Source organism: Misgurnus anguillicaudatus, chromosome 11 (genome assembly GCF_027580225.2).
Source record: "Misgurnus anguillicaudatus chromosome 11, ASM2758022v2, whole genome shotgun sequence".
In the NCBI taxonomy this organism is placed as follows: domain Eukaryota; kingdom Metazoa; phylum Chordata; class Actinopteri; order Cypriniformes; family Cobitidae; genus Misgurnus; species Misgurnus anguillicaudatus.
In genome coordinates this window covers 15,268,045-15,291,059 of record NC_073347.2, presented here as the reverse complement: position 1 = coordinate 15,291,059, position 23,015 = coordinate 15,268,045, and the positions used below count along the sequence as shown (strand labels likewise).

General features: G+C 38.5%; 1 protein-coding gene and 1 long non-coding RNA gene across 2 annotated transcripts in view; one reads left to right on the top strand and one right to left on the bottom strand.

The window, feature by feature from the left end:
- The window catches only part of LOC129415427 (uncharacterized), a 71,376-nt gene that overhangs the window by 10,063 nt on the left and 38,298 nt on the right, over positions 1 to 23,015 (bottom strand). The gene's annotated exons all lie outside the window — the stretch shown is intronic.
- gabrg1 (gamma-aminobutyric acid type A receptor subunit gamma1) lies at positions 451 to 12,344 on the top strand. Its single transcript, XM_055169402.2, has 9 exons — positions 451 to 888; positions 2,980 to 3,140; positions 6,285 to 6,352; positions 6,477 to 6,697; positions 7,062 to 7,144; positions 7,603 to 7,740; positions 7,845 to 7,997; positions 9,090 to 9,289; positions 9,484 to 12,344. The coding sequence occupies exons 1-9, from the start codon at positions 818 to 820 to the stop codon at positions 9,757 to 9,759; spliced, it is 1,371 nt and encodes a 456-aa protein (XP_055025377.1). The 5' UTR covers positions 451 to 817; the 3' UTR covers positions 9,760 to 12,344.

The following is a 23,015-nucleotide window of genomic DNA, read 5'->3' as shown; positions in this document are numbered from 1 at the left end:
ATGAATTCAAATGACAATAACTTCAGCATCTTTTGTGAAAATATAAATAAATGGAATTAGATTGACTTAAAAATTACAACGAAAGCTTCAACATTACACTACCCAACCATTATAATCAATATTATATTTAGAAACAAATAAATTCATGTGATGCTTCAAAACACATCTGACATTTCCTAAAACATTCAACGAAATGTTTACATGCCAAAAAGAAGAGGATGGGTGATGGTAAGGATCAAATTTGACCATCTCTGCTCTTCTGACTCTATGGAGCTCTCCATGGTGCTGATTCACATTACAGGCTGAATAGGACCGATTGTGCATATTTGGAGATGACTAACTTTACCTTTGGGTACTGAATGTCCATTTATACAAAAGAACTAATTTTAGCTGATTTAACGTAAAAAAAACTGTTTAGTACTAAAATGTGTTAAAGTATCAAAAATGACGCACTCTTAATCTCCAACAACAGCAGCAAAACTTAGTAAAAATTTCATAAATCATCATTTGATGCAGTTGTGTGAGGCAGAGCAGTCAGCTGTTTTCCAACAGGCTGTGTTTGATAAATCCCGGAGCATTGAGAGCGTCTCACTCAGCAGAACAGCAGATGAACGCAGCGCTGCCGCAATCAGACAAATCCCCGCATACACATAACGCGCGCGTCTGCTGACTATAGGCTCAACATATATTTGTTTTATACACCAGCTGGCCTTGCAGCATTCGCGGATGGTCTGGAAATACTCGAACACCTGATTTTGAAGCGATTAAGTTAAAAGTGGATTCGTCATCTTTTCAAAAAGCGTTTGGGTTTCGCACGATGGTTCTGCTGCATCGCCGCCGGAGGAAAGAGGCGCTGGTTTGGCTTTTGCCCGGTCTGCTTGGAGTCTGGTAAGTTTTCGCTTAAAAGAGGAAGAGAGAAACAAGGGGTTGAGTCAGTGTGTTCAAAATAGTAATAGTAGCTGGACAGTCCACGTCGCGGGAGAGCGGCGCGTTTCCATAACGTCAAGTGCTGTAAACCGTTTAGTTGCGCGTAAATCTTAAACACAGTTAGAGTATCAAACCGCACTGTAGTTCAGGATCATTAACATAAAGATAATTTGATCGTGACACGTGCCTTTAATACGTAATAAAATCATACTGATAACTTGCCGTTTTGACGCGTGCAATTTTATATGATAACACATGATAAAAAATAACAACGATAAGTGAGTTTTGACACGTGCGTTTCTATTAGGCTACATATGATAAAAAATATACTGATAAGTGACAGTTTTAACATACGCCATTCATTTAATACATGATAAAAAAAAAGTATACCGAAGTGCAGTGTGACAGATGCAATTGCATATTGCTTCCATTTAAAATCATATAAAAAATGACACCTAATTCTTGTAATAGATGATAAAATTAGGACAGCGTCAGATATTGTTGCTGTTATTGCCTTGTCTGTTTTTATCGTGACGCGCAATGTCAGCCTCCAAACAACCTTGAAAATACTTCAGTCAGCACTAATAGCAAAAATTCAGCAAACAACACAACAAGAATCATCACTAACACACTGTTAATATTATATATATTTTTTAAACTAAAAGTTATAGAAATGCTGATATTGGTATTACATGCATAAGTTGTATCTCATTGACGCGTCTGTTGGCACGCGCTCTGGTTATGTTCAGGAGATTTTTGGCTGCTCATTCAGGTCGCAAAGCAGTTGTATCCTAAATGTGTTTTGAAATATGTAAATGCTTCAAAAAATAAACAAGAGGCTTGCACTGTTTTATTTTCCACTTTGTAAGCAATCCCTTATTATTCCTTATCGGTCTCGGTAAATTATTTTTAAAGACGTACATTCAATTCGTTATTTGTCACAATTAGAGCCCGTGTCAGTCTTACAAAGGTCGTTCAAAAGCCTCTGTTGAGTCCAGACAATATGAAATACTGCATTTGAGGAAAATCTTTCGCTTGAAATGTCTGTAGACAGCTTTCTTTTGAAATGCTCAGCTCTTTGCCTACACGAATCAATATCCTACTCTCCTTCCACCCACCTGGGTCTCATCCACAGGGATTCTTCCTATTGATTTATTTATTTATTTTGCACGTGTACAAGTGTTTACTGATCAGGCAGGGTGTATTCAAATGTGAAAACATTTAATCTATTACATCAAGATACTAATGTGTACAACATGCTATTCTGCTGGAGTTGGAAAAATCAATTGTTTGATATAGGCTATTATCAATCATACCAGCTTAAATACTTTTATGGATTATCAGTATGTGTGTTTCCTGGGTTCGAACCCATGACCTTTGCTGCTATACCACTGAGCTATAGAAGCACATTTTCAACTTAAATAGACAGGATTTTTTATTACTAACGTTTCTTTTTAGGAAGAATACAAGAGGTGGATGATTAGAGAATTAAGGAGTGATGTCAGAACAGAATAAGATCCATAACTGACACATCTGTACTTAATGATGACCACTTATATGTCTTTTCCCAATGCATGAGAGAATATATTTAAAGCATACTGAGAGAGAGAGAGAGAGAGAGAGAGAGAGAGAGAGAGAGAGAGAGAGAGAGAGGGGGTAATAATTTAAACCTCTCACCTTCAGATGTTCCCACCCTCTACTGCCAGAACACATCTTCATTAATCACTACATTCTTTTATTAGAACCTCCTCTTTGTGTCTCCAGTGCTGCACTCATTAAAAAAAACCTTTTATCTTTGTCACAGAGGCCCCATACTTTTACAGTTACTGATGAATTCTTTTAACACTTTTTCATCAGACGAATTCTCCCTTTCTCCACCTGCCTGTCATTATTCCTGTACTTTACATTAATAAAGTCACACTCTCGCTGGATTGTAAGCTCCTTGTGTTTTAGTGTGTCTCCTTCTCCACTAACTTTATATACTGTGTAGTTTCTGCTCAACTTCTTTCCATCGCCATAATACTGTTTCTCTCTTTTTCTCTTTGATGACAGCATGGCATTTGGTCCAAGCAAAGCTGAGGAGGAAGATTATGAGGATGTCCCCATAAATAAAACTTGGGTTTTATCACCAAAGGTCTACGAGAGCGACGTCACCCTTATCCTAAATAAACTACTGCAGGGTTATGACAACAAACTAAGACCAGATATCGGAGGCAAGTCGTTATTCATTTCTTTAGATAAGTTTGCTTGCTCATGAAAGGCCCTTATGGCAGAACATTTTTGCTTTTCGAATGTTTGGGGAATGTGTTGAACTTGAATGTTGTGTGTTCAAGAGAAGATTTTGGGTGGGCATGTTTACTGTATGACTTCTATACACAGGAACACCAAAGCTTTTAAAAGCGGGTGAAAATGCCTGGAGGACACCAAATGCCAGCTGTTTTTTCAGCTGAGTGCTTTGGTAGCTGTGATACTTCTGCTTTGTTTATCAGTTGTTGTACAATGCGCTGGTTGGTTGCTGTGGTAATGTTTCGCCCCTCTTCAACTGTGAAAACTGACATTGATGAGCGGAGCTTTTCACCCAAAGTTGAATCTTCTTCAACTATCCGCACTCAGCGCTGTGTGAAAAAATAAACGCCGAGCGCAGGTTTCCAGCGCTGAATAAAACCGCTAGCTGCTTGCATTTTTGAAAAACGCAGAGCTTCCATTGTAAACAACTGAAAACATATGCCGGCTGCAGAACAGACCCTCTTTCTTCTTTAAAAAAAAACACGTTAAAAAATCCTATCTTCATTTGTTCTCATTTTATTACCTCTTAAATGTGGATAGGTTTCTTTAAAAATACCAAGTTTTGAGCAAAAAGCTGAGATAATGGCATTTTTGTGAAGGACTTTTGTTAGAGATCAGATTCAGAGGTAATGATCAAAACATAGAGGTTTTACTGTTTGGCCTTAGTGAATGCTTCTGTGCTTTATAAGTTGGGTCAGAGCGACACCTGGTGGAAAATAGCGGAAATATGGATTGCCGTAAAAACTCGTCATTGGCAGGGAAGCATTTTCTCTTAATTGACAAATTAACTCGTCAATGGCGAGGAAAAGAGTTAAAAGACGTCTGTCTAATAGCCATCCAAATACAGTCCAGGGCTGGGTTTCCTGATAACTTAGTGCGCTACAAAGACTCTTTAGTTAAACCTAAACTACAGGTATACCTTTTGTAGGCATGTTTCCCAAACTGTACCTTAACGGGATTCTTAAGGTATACTTTCTTATGTACGACGTTACAAGGTGCTGTCCATGGCGATGATGCTGAATAGGTTGAGATCGAATGCTCGACAATCAATTGTTCACTTAATATAATCGATACTTTTGCTGCATTATGAGAGCGGTGTTCTTTATTAATGAACATTTCAGAAAAAGTTTAAGTTACATTTTTTAGGAATATCTAAAAATATTTCAAATTGCAACCAACTAAATCCTACCTTGTATATTATACAGTATATTATATAACCCGTGCAAAACCCGCAACTTCATTTCCAAACGTATCATGCATAAACTGCTCCATGCATCCGCTATGCCTTCACTTGAAAGGATAATTTATATTAGGGATTCACAAAGTACGTTGCACAGGGGAATAAGGTGGGTCGAGCAAGTCACCTGGCTTGGCTGTGCATTACACTTAAAATATATTAAAACAAACTGTTGTACATTAGTTCACGCGTTTATTGTGCTTGGACACTGGATGCGCAAGCAGCGCGTTTACATAAAAATATATATTATATAATATATAAATAATATATATTATGATTGCTTTAGATTTTAGCTTTGATTAGTTTTAATTTGGAAAATTTGTTGACCTTAGGAGACTATACAAGCAGTAATCAAGTGGAGCAGTTTCTTTTGAATGTTTATAAAGAATATGGCATGCAGTTGCCTCAAAGTTGTAAAACGTTAAAAACTTTCGAATTAACATTAATAATCATAATTAGGAAAATCAACAATTATGATTTTGTGATGAATGTGCTCCCATGGCATGCGATTTTTACATGATTTATTTATTTGCAGCCAAAATACTAGCCAGCATAAAGATTTAACGGATATGAAATGCACAAATGAAATAGTGAGATTCCCTGTATAGCTGCCATATTTTTACCAACTGCTCCACCCAAAATATTTTTTTAAATAGTTTCTTAAGTCTGTAGCATTAAATAGTTCGAAGCTGATGTTCCTTTGGGAAACAATGAAAAATCTAACAACCATCAGTGTAATGATGTCTAATTATGTGAATGTTTTATTCTTTAAATACAAAAAAAATATTTGCCTAATTATACACGGAGTGTGCAAGTTTTTTTAATTTTTATTTTTTTTTACAAATATGTAGTTATATAGACTGCAATGTAAGCTTTTATGAAAGTGATGGCCCCTAGTGGAACCCAGCCCAGATGTCTAAGAAAAAACAAGGCAAAATTTGGGTTGTCAGTAAAACTTTATAGACGTCTAACCATATAGCCCAAAGATAAATAAATAAATAAATTAAATCATTGTTGACTTGCTTACATTATGGAATATCATAAATCTTGGCAAAAACAACACCAAATTCAAGTATATTTTAAGCTAGAAGTGGGTTACTCATAGCCGGACTATATCGGGTCTATAGTTAACCTAGACTGTGAAATGACAAAAAATTGCAATGTTAAGGTGCAATAAGAATGAAAACATTATTACAAAGCCTTGTAAAGAAGAAAACACTCACAATAAGACACTCCGTTCAGAATTTCTCTAAAATCATAATTTTTTTATGTTGCAATCAGCATTATTTTTTACACCAATAGGTGAAATTTTTGCTGATGTTTTCCTGAACGCCAGAATTGTACACTGTAGGTCACTTTATTCTCAATGCATCCCAAAGTTCTGGATGCAACGTGGCTTATCCGAGTTTAGTTAGCCTATCTGAGAAGATTTATCTCAGTGGTGTTTGTGCACAATAGAGCTAAATAACCATTGATCTTCTTTCTTCATCTGTTATGTGTCTGGTAGAGAAGGGGAGAGTGTAAGTTTGGGATGAACTCAGTTAATCAGTGTGCAATTTTAGCATGGACTAGCAGAATTTGTGTTATTTATCATTTGTCTTCGAGAACCGAAATATTTTTTGGAAACACAGCAGGGGCGAGGATTTGGGCGGCTTTGAGTAATTTGTGCGGCTGCAGAGTGGAATCGAACGGAAGAGCAACATTTTCTGCAATGCATACTGAATTTATACAGTACAGCAGCAAAACAATTTGCGCACATTTTTGTATATTGTAATGTATTGTAAATACTTATTTCATTATTGTTAATTAAAATGTGTTTGAATGTATTTTTTAGTGAAACCTACTGTGATTGAGACGGCAGTGTATGTGAACAGTATTGGTCCTGTAGATCCCATCAATATGGTGAGCAGAAATAAAAACAATACTTTACATTAATGCACAACCTTCACACCCACTACACGCATAACTGCATTTAAAAAACAAGCTTGTTTAAATTTTTAAGGCTTTTTTGTTTTATTAATTTTAGGAGTACACCATAGACATCTTCTTTGCTCAGACTTGGTACGACAGCAGACTCAAATTCAACAGCTCAATGAAGCTCCTCATGCTCAACAGCAACATGGTTGGTAAAATCTGGATACCCGACACATTTTTCCGCAACTCGCGTAAATCGGACGCCCACTGGATCACGACACCCAATCGTCTCTTGCGCCTCTGGAGCAATGGGAGGGTGATGTACACTCTAAGGTGCGCCGTCCGTGGTTAACATTAAGAGCTGAATGTTTTTTTTTTGTGTGTGTGGCAAAAGTGTCCTTGTTTTCGTGTCCTATAGCATTTGCTTTTGATAAACTACACCCTTTGTTTGTTGCAGCATATGTTTAAGTCATTGCATCTGATTCACATTTATTTATGTCAGGCATAATTAAAGAGACAGTGCCCCCAAAAATGAAGTTGAATGAGTTGATTTCTGGGTGAACTATCCCTTTAAATCAAATTGAGGGTTTGAAAACATTCGACGTTAAATCAAAGCCTCCTAAAATGTATCAAAAAAATGTCACAGTCTACATTTTTTGTTTTGCTTTGCTATTGTCTATTGTTCTGTTTTTGTTAGGTTGACTATTAATGCGGAATGCTACCTTAAGCTGCATAACTTTCCCATGGACGAACATTCGTGCCCACTGGAGTTTTCAAGCTGTAGGTGTTAAATTCTTATGTCAATCTGTCACTCAACCTCAGGCCTGCCCAAAATGCCATCGGGCAATCAATTCCCACGCATTGCCTCTGTCAAACAACCATGCATTGCCTAGTGGCCAACAAGACCTGAACATTACAGCAAGTCTGCATCAACTATCATCCTTAAACCATGTAATGAGTAAGGCCTAAAAACCATCCTTTAGCAGAACACTCATCCTTCTCAAGACCTCATCACCCTCATTTTCTCTGTGTGTGTGCCCTCCATCCCTTATTAGCTTCATGCCTCTGTCCATGTGTTGCCATCCACTGTGGGCAGTGTCAGGGGAAGGGCATGCGGCGTTTTAGCCTAACACAGTGCTACTGAGCCACAGCTGCCATTATGCCATCATTGCAGTTTTATGCAAACTAAACAGAGGGTCGCATGTAATCTGAAAGATGTGCTTTTTTCTCATCTGCAGATGGATATCCAAGGAATGAGATCCAGTATAGATGGCAGCGTCGTTCTGTTGAGGTTGCAGACCAGCGGTATTGGAGGCTTTACCAATTTGCCTTTGTGGGCCTCCGAAACACTTCTGACGTGGCACACACTCAGTCTGGTACGTAAAAGGCACATATGTAGAAGTTATCGAAACTTGTCTCAGTCATTGATATTGCTTTACTTTGAAGCCAAACTGAAGTCACATATCTTGTGTTAATATAGGGGATTATGTGGTTATGACAATTTTCTTTGACCTGAGCCGGAGAATGGGCTACTTCACCATCCAGACCTACATCCCCTGCAGTATGATCGTAGTTTTGTCCTGGGTCTCTTTTTGGATTAATAAGGATGCCGTACCAGCCAGAACATCATTAGGTATATAAGAAGCCTCTGAACGAATACAAATCAATAGAAAGATAACTTTAATTTTTTAACAATGAGGATACACAGCCTGATTTCACTTGAAGTTGTTAAATTGGCTAATTTGTATAAATGTTAAAGGGCACCTATTATGCCCATTTTTGCAAGATGTAATATAAGTCTCAGATGTGCCCAAAATGTGTCTGTAAAGTTTCAGCTCAAAATACCCCACAGATCATTTATTATAGCATGTCCAAAATGCCTGTATTTGGGTGGGAGGAAAAATGCATCTGTTTTTGTGTATGTGCCTTTAAAGGTGCAGTGAGTAATTTTTAGAAGGATCTCTTGCCAAAATTGCAAAAATGCCATATAATATACAAAACTATATTATCAAGACCTTTTATAATGAACCGTTATGCGTTTATTACCTTAGAATGAGATGTTTTTATCTACATACACAGAGGGTCTCCTTACATGGAAGTCGCCATTTTGGGCCGCCATGTTTCTACAGATCCTTTAACGGACAAACTTTTTTTACTAAGTTGTCTTTGATGATGACTTGTTTGTCCGGTGGTAGCTACAGTAGCTTCTCTATGTGTTTCAGAAGCCAGGGGTGAGCAGTGGACTGAGCCGTTGGTTGCAATTCACAACCTCACCACTAGATTCCGCTAAAATTTACACACTGCACCTTTAAATGCAAATGAGCTTACCAAAAGGGACAGTGAGCGCTTTCAGTTAAAACATATTTAATTCCTGTGAATACAGTCTGAGACAATACTATCTCACTATTGAGATATGGTGGATAGCGTACAACTCCCTGAGGGTGGAAACTATGCCAATGCAGAACAGTCAGTCATTGGCCATGGGCGGGGCTTATCAGTGTGACATCACATTAACAAGAGAATCAAAACAGCATGTCTAATGAGACTGCTTTGGTTTTATGGGGAGTTGGGTGTATTTTTTCATTGTAGGGTGGTTGCGTTCACACACTGCCAGCACACATTTATATTCAAACACCTTGCAAAACTGGAGTTTGCATAATAGGTACCGTTTAAAGATGAAGAAATGTTAAAATACAGGTATTTACCGTGTTTCCTCATTGCTTAGGTATCACAACTGTGCTTACCATGACAACTCTAAGCACCATATCTAGAAAGTCCCTGCCTAAGGTGTCATATGTGACGGCCATGGATCTGTTTGTGTCAGTTTGCTTCATCTTTACCTTCGCTGCTCTTATGGAGTATGGAACTCTGCACTACTTCACAAGCAATCGGCAGAACAAGAAGACCAAATCCAGCCATGCACAGGTGAATAAACATTATGCTATATTAAATATACCTATAACACGGAACCTATGCAGCACCTATACGATCACTGACATGTACAATGAACTGGCTTATACTGTAGAGTAATTCAGCAGGACACATTTGCAATTAAATCGAGCGTGTTGTTCAGAATCCCACACGCTGTCTTTTAGTGACCTTTCTATTCCTCTGTGCAGAAACCCAGCATGGTCAACATCAGACCAGGGACATCCTTACTGCAGATGAACAATATTCCTCCCTACCACGAGGATGACGATTATGCGTATGAATGTTTGGATGGGAAAGACTGCACTACTTTCTTCTGCTGTTTTGACGATTGTCGTACAGGAGCCTGGCGTGAGAACAGAATGCACGTCCATGTCTCCAAAATCGACTCTTATTCTCGAATATTCTTCCCGACCGCTTTTGGCCTCTTCAATCTCGTCTATTGGATTGGGTATCTGTATCTTTAAAGATGCTGGGCAAGTGGGACAGGGGGACTGTAGCTCAAAAATTTGCAAATCATTTGTAAATTCTCCATCTGGCAACATACGTCACTGAGACGGGGGTGTGTGAGTCTTGCGTTGGATGTACTAATTTTTGATGAGTCTTTAACTGTGGATGGGATCAGGTTTACTGCAGTATTACGATTACCGTCTGAATATTACCAGCAAATGAATTGTGTGAATTCAATAATGCGAGCCATATACCGAAGTCAACATATACAGTAGTCCATAAACTATGCCTACTTATATATATATATTACAATAAATATAAAGCAGCACTTTAATGTAGCTACAAAAGAACAGGAAATACTAATATTTGCAAAGAAAAGGGTCTTGATAGTAATTTGATAGTTAATTAACATATATAGACACACATATCTTATGTCAGAAAACGAATATTTGCATTGTTTTAATCTTTCAGAAGGTTTTATTTCGATCCTACAATAACTACGTGTATTTGTGAATTATCTGTATTCAGTTCAGAACCAAACAAGCCAAAGCATAGCTGTCTGGACATTGAATAGATGCATTATACATGAATCGACTTTCGCTAAAGAATAACCCAGAAGCCATCTACTTGGATTTAGCCTATAATAATACTGTGAAAACGTTCTTGACTTGAACTCATAAGCCGTCTCCGCAATAGCTCACATAAAGAGATGCCAACGTGCCCGAAGTAAAAGGGTTTCAAATGAGCATGTATACATTTTTATACATAAAATAGGAATAGAATAGCCTTTAAAATTGATAACTGTTCTGTGTCTATCAAAGTTAGCGATAACTTTCCTCAGTGTTCAAACAGCATTTTCTCTCTCTTCGCGAATGGCTAGATTTCCGTGAGCTTCGCCTTAGCATAAATGCATGACTCATCTGAGCTCCTACGGCTAATCAATCCCTATATATATACGGAGACCGGTTTGATGGGCAGAAAATGAGGCTTTGTGGACAGATCCATCACTTACAGAAGTGTACATAAGGAAATATAACATGCAAAATGATCTTGCCACAAACCATAGATGCCTTCTCTACAGCACAGCACTAATCGAAATTCATGAGGCAATTTATTCTGTTTGTGTTTAACGTGTGGAAAATTAGCTGAAGTATCTGATATCAAAGCCCTATTTAAATAGCAGGAACAGATTAATAAAAAAAAACTTCAGTAGCTTTGTGTGCAGGCGAATGTGAGAAGGTCTTCTTGACTTTGCTCTCCAACATCTGTGAATTAAATGTGCAAGTGTTTCTCCTGTTGAGCTCTCAGCTGTTGCTTGTTTGTTTTGTTAAAATGCTTACATGTGGTGTGTTTTTTGTTGGATGGTATATTAGGCTTACAAGCCATTAACATAGACTGATTTGTTGTCTCTCTCTTTGAACATCTGTTAAGTAGTAAAACTGTTTATAAAGCTACGTGCACACCACCAGTGAGTAGCAACGGGAGATCGGCACGATATTGCCGATTTCTGGCGACACGGGTGACAGTCATCATTGGCGACGCGGAAGTGGCCGTGTCCAGCGACTTGACTCGAAGTTAAAAAAAGTTCAACTTTATGCAAATGATAAGTGACTATCAAAGGGAATGAAGCCGTGGAGTTCAAATCATCCATCTTTTATCAGTTAATGTAGTGGACAGTGCACAATTTTGAACGCCTCCTACAGATGGTTTTATCGAGCGCACAAGCATTGTTACGTTTATGCGCCCGGCCCGAAGTTAACTTCCGGTCTGTGTTTGTCTATCTTGAACAAACACCTTGACGAAAATAAAAATGTTTCAGTTTCCAAAAGATGAGGGAAGATGAGTCGTTTGTTTATGTTCTTACCGTTTATTGACCTCAATGAAAGAGACACACAATGACAAAGTCGCTGGCGGTGTGAACGCAGCTTAACTCTGTGTTGTGTCCTGTATAGTTGAATATATCTGAATACTATGCTCATTAAAGCTTCATGGTTTTTAAGCTCATGCAACAAAGCCAGACAATAGTAGCAACAATAAAATACAGAGAAATAAAATCTGATTATATTTTTGTATCTATTTTGGACCATTCTTTTCATATTCAGTAATACAAAGCAGTGCCGTTCATGTATTAGTGCCGTCTTAAAAACTGCTGGATTGTTTGGGTCTGGGTCAAAAAGGGAGAAAACCAACCGTTGTGTTAAAAATAACCTAGAAAAGATCCATATTAGTCTCGAACACAGGTTAAAACAACTCAGCATGGCTTACCCCAACCATTGAAAACAACCCAGCAATCTTTCGTGGTGAGTGTGTGCATGTGTGTCTGCATTCAAAGCAGACTCTGTATATTTCTTATTTTCATCTTTGCATGTATAAGGGTGATTCTCACGAAAACTTGGTTTTAAAAATGTCAAACATGAAATTTTAAAAATTGCTTAAATTTACGACACCAGACATTAGAAACAAAGTCTGGAGAATATGGGAACATTAATTTAAAAACTTTTACTTATCATTTAACACTTTTTGTAACATAATTTCGAAAATAAGTCCTAAAAAATCTAATTACCGCAACAGTAGTTCTCTTTACTGCAACTGCTATTAAATGGTTGCGGTATATGAGAATAGTGTTGCGGAGGATGAGGTACCCCAGTATATTTTGCTAAAAATAGAGAAGCCATGTAGGCTTTGCTCATTTTTTATTCAGTGCATATAATTAAGCTTTAATAAAGAACATTTTCATAAAAAATTGTAAATCAAACAATTTTCGAAATGTAGAAAACTACCTGTTTTGGTAATGATAACCAAAATGTTGTGTAAGCATTCTGAAAAGAGAATATTTCAAATTTAACTGGAAAGATATGAAGAGATGATCTTACCTGGTAGCCATCTTGAAGTAACTGGTCCACAGTGCTTGGTCACTCAAAATCAAATTTTAAAATTCTGTATGTGTGCTTAAACTGTTCTCAAAAAGTGTGCGGAGGATGAGAACATCAGGCATGGACACATAATTTTCCTAATTTTTCTTCATTATTTTTATGAATATTCAGTAAATTATTTTTCTGTCATCTGAAGTAGTCTAGCAAAACATACATTCATTTTTTTAGGGGTCAAGCCCCGAAGGGGCGTAGAACCCTATTGTATTTGTTAGTTTTCTTAATTTTATTATTATTATTAGTTATTCTTCTTCCGCCATTGCGGTCTATGGCAGCCCATAGAACCGTACGTAGGAAAGTTATGAAATTTGGCACACTGATAAACGACAGTCCAATGTGTCCCCACAGCAAATTTGGAGTCTCTATATCTAACCCACTAGCGCCACCAACAGTCCAAAATTGCACTTATGTTTTTGCCTATAACTTCTGACCCGTACGTCCTAGAAATTAAATTCTTGTTTCCTCTGATTCCTTGGCTCAAGACGATTCGATTGGACCCTATGACGTCATTTTCCGTCATGAAAATTTTCCCGCCATTTTTAAATATTCATAAAACCTACTTTTGCGAACTCGTCCTAGAGCTTTTGCCGGATTGCCTTGAAAATCGGTATGCACCATCTAGAGACACTCAAGGCAAAAAGTTATTAAAAGAATTTTGATAAACCAATCCGTTGTCGTATAGCGCGTCAACAAATTTTACGTAGAGCTCAAAAAAACGGATTTGAGGCTGTATCTTCGCCAAACTTAAGCCTATTGACACGATACTTTGTATTTGTGATGCCAGTCAGGAACTAAGGGTGCATGCAGAGTTTCGTCACAGCGCCACCTAGTGGTCAGACTTATGTTTTACATGCCTATAACTTTGGCTCCGATTGACATATTTTCACAGGACTTGTTTCCTTTGAGTTCTAAATAGTTGCCGAGTCCAACGATACCAAACATACCCGAATTCGCCTTACGGTTAACCCTGCGCAGCAAAATAGCACTTAAGAAACACGCGTAAATATCTCCGCGAACGTTTTTCCGATCGACTCGAAAACACCATAGGAAGAAACTAACCTTACCTTCTGAACAAAAAGTTCTATTGGCGTTATATTAAAATTTTCATCAGAAATGGCCGAAAATTGCAAAAAACGAAAAATTACCTTCAAATTTTGTGTTTTTTACACATAAATGGTTGTAACTTTGTAACGAAAAGAGATTTTTTCACCAGATTTGACACGATGATGCATGAGCACATTCTGAGGCCACACAAAAAAAATTGTATGCTTGCACCACTAGATGGCCTTATAATTGAACAAAACCTTTGATAACAAGCCAGCCCTATGGTCATACAACTGTTTCTTAACTAAACTAAAGTGTATAGTCATAAAACTAGCTAGATGTAACACAATCATGACCTGATGTTGCATGCACAATTTTTTCATTGCGCCACCTACTGGTTTTGAGATGGAATATGGTATTTTTGCCTAAAACTACTGCAACAACACATCTAAAACCATGAGTCATCATGGATTATTCCTTTCATGGCTTTGACTATAATCACTGGTGGTTGCCAATTTACTCCCTAGCAACCATTGAGAATACCTTATCAACCGTTTTTGCAAAAGCTATATCTCTGCATCAGAACATCGTAGAGACATGGGGATGGTCTCTTTTGACTAATTAAACTTGTTGTAACATGATGTGACCACTGCAAACACCACTCACATGTCCTTCAGTGTTCTAATGTTCCATGATTGTCAATAACAGAAGGACGATTGCAGTAGACAAGAACTTAGATTAATTTTGTTGATAACTTTTTTGTTTTTTCATCTAAAATTATTAGATTTACCTAGGTTCTTCAATCTGCTTATCCAATCTCAATTTTACATCCTTTTGTGCCCTTTTCGGCTTGACCCCGGCATTGCTGCTTGCAGCTATATTTAGGGGTCAAGCCCCGAAGGGGCGTAGAACCCTATTGTTATTGTTAGTTTTCTTATTATTATTATTATTATTAGGGGTCAAGCCCCGAAGGGGCGTAGAACCCTATTGTTATTGTTAGTTTTCTTATTATTATTAGGGGTCAAGCCCCGAAGGGGCGTAGAACCCTATTGTTATTGTTAGTTTTCTTATTAGTATTATTAGGGGTCAAGCCCCGAAGGGGCGTAGAACCCTATTGTTATTGTTAGTTTTCTTATTATTATTATTATTATTATTATTATTATTGTTATTCTTGTTCCTCGTTCTTCCACCCAAAAGTCAATGGCAGCCCATAGAACCGTACATAGGAAAGTTATGAAATTTGGCACACATGTAGAGGACAGTCTCAGAAGTTACTATAGCAACATTGGTGTGTCTGACTCAAACCCTCTAGCGCCACCAACAGTCCAAATATGCACTTATGTTCATGCTCACAACTTCTGACCCGTGAGTCCTAGAAACTAAATTCTTGTTTCCTCTGAATCCTTGGCTCATGATGATTCAAATGCACACATTGATGTCATTTGTGTCATGCACATCTTTCCGCCATTTTGAATTTTTCGTAAAACCTACTTTTTCTAACTCCTCCTAGACCGTTTGTCTGATTTGCATGTCCTTTGGTATGTAGCATCTAGAGACACCCATGACAAAAAGTTATCAAAAGCTTTTTGATAGACCAATGCGTTCTCATATAAATTGACAACATATATGGCAGCGAGCACGCCAAAACGGACGTGAGGCCTTATCTTCGCAAAACTTTATTGTATCGACACGAAACTTGGTATATGTCATAACAGTCATGACCTGAGGGTGCCTGCAACGTTTCGTCACAGCGCCACCTAGTGGTCACGAGATTCGAAAAATGCCTATTTTCGCTTATAACTACTTCAAACTTGAGTCTAAAATCATGAAGGTGGTCTTGTTAGATTCCTTGAGGCATGCCGAGTCAAACGATACCAAACGGTTTTCGGTCGGCCATTTTGGGTGTCGGCCATTTTGAATTTTCTCATTAAGTTCAATATTTCACAAACAGAATGGCGTATCGCTACGAAATTTGGCATGGTTCATCAGTGACATGTTCTGAGCGCACTTATAAATCTTTAGGACGGCGCCACCTAGGGGTCAGGATATGTAAAAACAATTTTTTAAATCTTTATATCATTTGATTAAATTGCCACTATGACATAAGACTTCACTCTATTGATTCCTTGGCTCATGCTGAGTCCGACTGTACCAAATATGTCTGAGTCAAACCTACTTCCTGTCGGCCATTTTGAATTATATTGAACACCTACTTTTTCGAACTCCTCCTAGAGCGCTTGTGTGATTGGCTTGATTTTTGGTATGCACCATCTAGAGACACTCTAGACAAAAAGTTATCAAAAGATTTTCCGTAGACCTATCCGTTGTCGTATAACGCATCAAAGAATGCGAGGGCGAGCACGCCAAAATGTGTTTGAGCCTGTATCTTCGCAAAACTTTTGCGTATTAATATGAGACTTGGTATATGTCATAACAGTGATGACCTGAGGGTGCATGCAACATTTCATCACACTGCCCCCTACTGGTCACTAGATATAAAAAATGTCTATTTTTGTTTATAACTACTGCAAACTTGAATGTAAAATTATGAGACTGGTCTTGTTAAATTTCTTGAGGCATGCCGAGTCAAACGATACCAAACGGTTTTCGGTCGGCCATTTTGGGTGTCGGCCATTTTGAATTTTTTCTTTAAGTTCAAGTATTTCAGAAACGCAATTGCGTATTGTTATGAAACTTGGTATGGTTCATCAGCAACATGTTCTGGGAGGACTTGTAAACTTTTTGGCGCCCCCTAGTGGTCAAGAGATTTGAAGCTATATCTCTGCATCTCTTTATCGTATTTACACCAAATTTGGTGGGTGTCATCACAATCAAGGCCTGAGTTACAATTTATTGTTTGGTCAGTGCCCCCTAGTGGTCAAGTCATTTAAGGCGATATCTCCGTATCTGTTTATCGTATTTACACTAAATTTGGTATGTGTCATCACAGTCATGACCTGAGGCACCATCTATTGTTCCGGCACAGCGCCACCTAGTGGTCTCAAGATACAAAAAAATTGCTATTTTTTTCATAAAACTAATGCAAACTTAGATCTTAAATCATGACAGTCATCACGTATGAATCATTATTTGCCATGTTTGGCTTGACCCCGGTATCGCTGCTTGCAGCTATATTTAGGGGTCAAGCCCCGAAGGGGCGTAGAACCCTATTGTTATTGTTAGTTTTCTTATTATTATTCTTGTTCCTCGTTCTTCCACCCAAAAGTCAATGGCAGCCCATAGAACCGTACGTAGGAAAGTTATGAAATTTGGCACACATGTAGAGGACAGTCTCAGAAGTTACTATAGCAACATTGGTGTGTCTGACTCAAACCCTCTAGCGCCACCAACAGTCCAAAAATCCACTTATGTTCATGCTCATAACTGCTGACCCGTGAGTCCTAGAAACTAAATTCTTGTTTCCCCTGAATCCTTTGCTCATGATGATTCAATTGCACACATTGATGTCATTTGTGTCATGCAAATCTTTCCGCCATTTTGAATTTTCCGTAAAACCTACTTTTTCAAACTCCTCCTAGAGCGTTTGTCAGATTTGCATGTCCTTTGGTATGTAGCATCTAGAGACACCCCAGACAAAAAGTTATCAAAAGCTTTTTGATAGACCAATGCGTTCTTGTATAAATTGACAACATATATGGCGGCGAGCACGCCAAAACGGACGTGAGGCCGTATCTTCGCAAAACTGTATTGTATCGACACGAAACTTGGTATATGTCATAACAGTCATGACCTGAGGGTGCCTGCAATGTTTCGTCACAGCGCCACCTAGTGGTCACGAGATTCGAAAAATGCCTATTTTCGCTTATAACTACTTCAAACTTGAGTCTAAAATCATGAAGGTGGTCTTGTTAGATTCCTTGAGGTATGCAGAGTCAAACGATATTAAACGGTTTTCGGTCGGCCATTTTGGGTGTCGGCCATTTTGAATTTTCTCATTAAGTTCAGTATTTCACAAACAGAATGGCGTATTGCTATGAAATTTGGCATGGTTCATCAGTGACATGTTCTGAGCGCACCTATAAATCTTTAGGACAGTGCCACCTAGTGGTCAGGATATGTAAATAAATTGTTTAAAATCTTTATATCATTTGATTAAATTGCCACTATGACATAAGACTTCACTCTTTTGATTCCTTGGCTCATGCTGAGTCAGACTGTACCAAATATGTCTGAGTCAAACCTACTTCCTGTCGGCCATTTTGAATTATATTGAACACCTACTTTTTCGAACTCCTCCTAGAGTGCTCGTGTGACTGGCTTGATTTTTGGTATGCATCATCTAGAGACACTCCAGACAAAAAGTTATCAAAAGCTTTTCGGTAGACCTATCCGTTGTCGTATAACGCATCAAAGAATGCGAGGGCGAGCACGCCAAAATGTGTTTGAGCCTGTATCTTCGCAAAACTTTTGCGTATTAATATGAGACTTGGTATATGTCATAACAGTGATGACCTGAGGGTGCATGCACCATTTCGTCACACTGCCCCCTACTGGTCACGAGATATAAAAAATGTCTATTTTTGCTTATAACTACTGCAAATTTGAATGTAAAATTATGAGACTGGTCTTGTAAGATTTCGTGAGGCATGGCGAGTCAAACGATACCAAATGGTTTTTGGTCAGCCATTTTGTGTGTCGGCCATTTTGAATTTTTCTTTAAGTTCAAGTATTTCAGAAACGCAATTGCGTATTGTTATGAAACTTGGTATGGTTCATCAGCAACATGTTCTGGGAGGACTTGTAAACTTTCAGGTGCCCCCTAGTGGTCAAGAGATTTGAAGCTATATCTCTTCATCTCTTTATCGTATTTACACCAAATTTGGTGGGTGTCATCACAATCAAGACCTGAGTCACAATTTATTTTTTGGTCAGTGCCCCCTAGTGGTCAAGTCATTTAAGGCTATATCTCTGCATCTCTTTATTGTATTTACACCAAATTTGGTGGGTGTCATCACAATCAAGACCTGAGTCACAATTTATTTTTTGGTCAGTGCCCCCTAGTGGTCAAGTCATTTAAGGCTATATCTCTGCATCTCTTTATTGTATTTACACCAAATTTGGTGGGTGTCATCACAATCAAGACCTGAGTCACAATTTATTTTTTGGTCAGTGCCCCCTAGTGGTCAAGTCATTTAAGGCTATATCTCCGTATCGCTTTATTGTATTTACACTAAATTTGGTATGTGTCATCACAGTCATGACCTGAGGCACCATCTATTGTTTCGGCAAAGCGCCACCTAGTGGTCTCAAGATACAAAAAATTCTATTGTTTCATAAAACTAATGCAAACTTAGATCTTAAATCATGACAGTCATCACGTATGAATCATTTTTTGCCATGTTTGGCTTGACCCCGGTATCGCTGCTTGCAGCTATATTTATTATTATTATTATTATTATTGTTATTCTTGTTCCTCGTTCTTCCACCCAAAAGTCAATGGCAGCCCATAGAACCGTACATAGGAAAGTTATGAAATTTGGCACACATGTAGAGGACAGTCTCAGAAGTTACTATAGCAACATTGGTGTGTCTGACTCAAACCCTCTAGCGCCACCAACAGTCCAAAAATCCACTTATGTTCATGCTCACAACTTCTGACCCGTGAGTCCTAGAAAATAAATTCTTGTTTCCTCTAAATCCTTGGCTCATGATGATTCAATTGCACATGTTGATGTCATTTGTGTCATGCACATCTTTCCGCCATTTTGAATTTTCCGTAAAACCTACTTTTTCGAACTCCTCCTAGACCGTCCGTCGGATTTGCATGTCCTTTGGTATGTAGCATCTAGAGACACCCCTGACAAAAAGTTATCAAAAGCTTTTTGATAGACCAATGCGTTCTCGTATAAATTGACAACATATATGGCGGCGAGCACGCCAAAACGGACGTGAGGCCGTATCTTCGCAAAACTTTATTGTATCGACACGAAACTTGGTATATGTCATTACAGTCATGACCTGAGGGTGCCTGCAACGTTTCGTCACAGCGCCACCTAGTGGTCACGAGATTCGAAAAATGCCTATTCTCGCTTATAACTACTTCAAACTTGAGCCTAAAATCACGAAGGTGGGCTTGTTAGATTCCTTGAGGCATGCCGAGTCAAACGATACCAAACGGTTTTCGGTCGGCCATTTTGGGTGTCGGCCATTTTGAATTTTCTCATTAAGTTCAGTATTTCACAAACAGAATGGTGTATCGCTACGAAATTTGGCATGGTTTATCAGTGACATGTTCTGAGCGCACCTATAAATCTTTAGGACAGCGCCACCTAGTGGTCAGGATATGTAAATAAATTGTTTAAAATCTTTATATCATTTGATTAAATTGCCACTATGACATAAGACTTCACTCTATTGATTCCTTGGCTCATGCTGAGTCCGACTGTACCAAATATGTCTGAGTCAAACCTACTTCCTGTCGGCCATTTTGAATTATATTGAACACCTACTTTTTCGAACTCCTCCTAGAGCGCTCGTGTGATTGGCTTGATTTTTGGTATGCATCATCTAGAGACACTCCAGACAAAAAGTTATCAAAAGCTTTTCGGTAGACCTATCCGTTGTTGTATAACGCATCAAAGAATGCGAGGGCGAGCACGCCAAAATGTGTTTGAGCCTGTATCTTCGCAAAACTTTTGCGTATTAATATGAGACTTGGTATATGTCATAACAGTGATGACCTGAGGGGGCATGCAACATTTCGTCACACTGCCCCCTACTGGTCAGGAGATATAAAAAATGTCTATTTTTGCTTATAACTACTGCAAACTTGAATGTAAAATTATGAGACTGGTCTTGTTAGATTTCTTGAGGCATGCCGAGTCAAACCATACCAAATGGTTTTTGGTCGGCCATTTTGTGTGTCGGCCATTTTGAATTTTTTCTTTAAGTTCAAGTATTTCAGAAACGCAATTGCGTATTGTTATGAAACTTGGTATGGTTCATCAGCAACATGTTCTGGGAGGACTTGTAAACTTTTCGGTGCCCCCTAGTGGTCAAGAGATTTGAAGCTATATCTCTGCATCTCTTTATCGTATTTACACCAAATTTGGTTGGTGTCATCACAATCAAGGCCTGAGTTACAATTTATTGTTTGGTCAGTGCCCCCTAGTGGTCAAGTCATTTAAGGCTATATCTCCGTATCGGTTTATCGTATTTACACTTAATTTGGTATGTGTCATCACAGTAATGACCTGAGGCACCATCTATTGTTTCGGCACAGCACCACCTAGTGGTCTCAAGATACGAAAAAATTGCTATTTTTTCATAAAACTAATGCAAACTTAGATCTTAAATCATGACAGTCATCACGTATGAATCATTTTTTGCCATGTTTGGCTTGACCCCGGTATCGCTGCTTGCAGCTATATTTAGGGGTCAAGCCCCGAAGGGGCGTAGAACCCTATTGTTATTGTTAGTTTTCTTATTATTATTATTATTATTATTAGGGGTCAAGCCCCGAAGGGGCGTAGAACCCTATTGTTATTGTTAGTTTTCTTATTATTATTATTATTTATCTTCCTCGTTCTTCCGCCGAAAGTCAATGGCAGCCCATAGAACCGTACATAGGAAAGTTATGAAATTTGGCACACATGTAGAGGACAGTCTCAGAAGTTACTATAGCAACATTGGTGTGTCTGACTCAAACCCTCTAGCGCCACCAACAGTCCAAAAATCCACTTATGTTCATGCTCATAACTTCTGACCCATGAGTCCTAGAAACTAAATTCTTGTTTCCTCTGAATCCTTGGCTCATGATGATTCAAATGCACACATTGATGTCATTTGTGTCATGCACATCTTTCCGCCATTTTGAATTTTTCGTAAAACCTACTTTTTCGAACTCCTCCTAGACCGTTTGTCCGATTTGCATGTCCTTTGGTATGTAGCATCTAGAGACATCCAAGACAAAAAGTTATCAAAAGCTTTTTGATAGACCAATGCGTCTCGTATACAGTGACAACATACAAGGCGGCGAGCACGCCAAAACAGACGTGAGGCCGTATCTTCGCAAAACTTTATTGTATCGACATGAAACTTGGTATATGTCATTACAGTCATGACCTGAGGGTGCCTGCAACGTTTCGTCACAGCGCCACCTAGTGGTCACGAGATTCGAAAAATGCCTATTTTCGCTTATAACTACTTAAAACTTAAGTCTAAAATCATGAAGGTGGTCTTGTTAGATTCCTTGAGGCATGCCGAGTCAAACGATACCAAACGGTTTTCGGTCGGCCATTTTGGGTGTCGGCCATTTTTAATTTTCTCATTAAGTTCAGTATTTCACAAACAGATTGGCGTATCGCTACGAAATTTGGCATGGTTCATCAGTGACATGTTCTGAGCGCACCTATAAATCTTTAGGACGGCGCCACCTAGTGGTCAGGAAATGTAAATAAATTGTTTAAAATCTTTATATCATTTGATTAAATTGCCACACTGACATAAGTCTTCACTCTATTGATTCCTTGGCTCATGTTGAGTCTGACTGTACCAAAACTGTCAGAGTCAAACCTACTTCCTGTCGGCCATTTTGAATTATATTGAACACCTACTTTTTCGAACTCCTCCTAGAGCGCTCGTGTGATTGGCTTGATTTTTGGTATGCATCATCTAGAGACACTCTAGACAAAAAGTTATCAAAAGCTTTTCGGTAGACCTATCCGTTGTCGTATAATGCATCAAAGAATGCGAGGGCGAGCACGCCAAAGATTTGGTATATGTCATAACACTGATGACCTGAGGGTGCATGCACCATTTCGTCACACTGCCCCCTACTGGTCACGAGATATAAAAAATGTTTATTTTTGCTTATAACTACTCCAAACTTGAATGTAAAATTATGAGACTGGTCTTGTTAGATTTCGTGAGGCATGCAGAGTCAAACGATACCACATGGTTTTTGGTCGGCCATTTTGTGTGTCGGCCATTTTGAAATTTTTCTTTAAGTTCAAGTATTTCATAAACGCAATTGCGTATTGTTATGAAACTAGGTATGGTTCATCAGCAACATGTTCTGAGAGGGCTTGTAAACTTTTCGGCGCCCCCTAGTGGTCAAGAAATTTAAAGCTATATCTCTGCATCTCTTTATCGTATATACACCAAATTTGGTGGGTGTCATCACAATCAAGACCTGAGTCACAATTTATTGTTTGGTCAGTGCCTCCTAGTGGTCAAGTCATTTAAGGCTATATCTCTGTATCGCTTTATTGTATTTACACTAAATTTGGTATGTGTCATCACAGTCATGACCTGAAGCACCATCCATTGTTTCGGCA

Coding starts and splice junctions, on each gene's coding strand:
- gabrg1 (XM_055169402.2), top strand. CDS start 818: ATGGTTCTGCTGCATCGCCGCCGGAGGAAAGAGGCGCTGGTTTGGCTT. Junction 6,353..6,476: donor CTGTAGATCCCATCAATATG/GTGAGCAGAAAT, acceptor TATTAATTTTAG/GAGTACACCATAGACATCTT. Junction 7,998..9,089: donor ACCAGCCAGAACATCATTAG/GTATATAAGAAG, acceptor CTCATTGCTTAG/GTATCACAACTGTGCTTACC.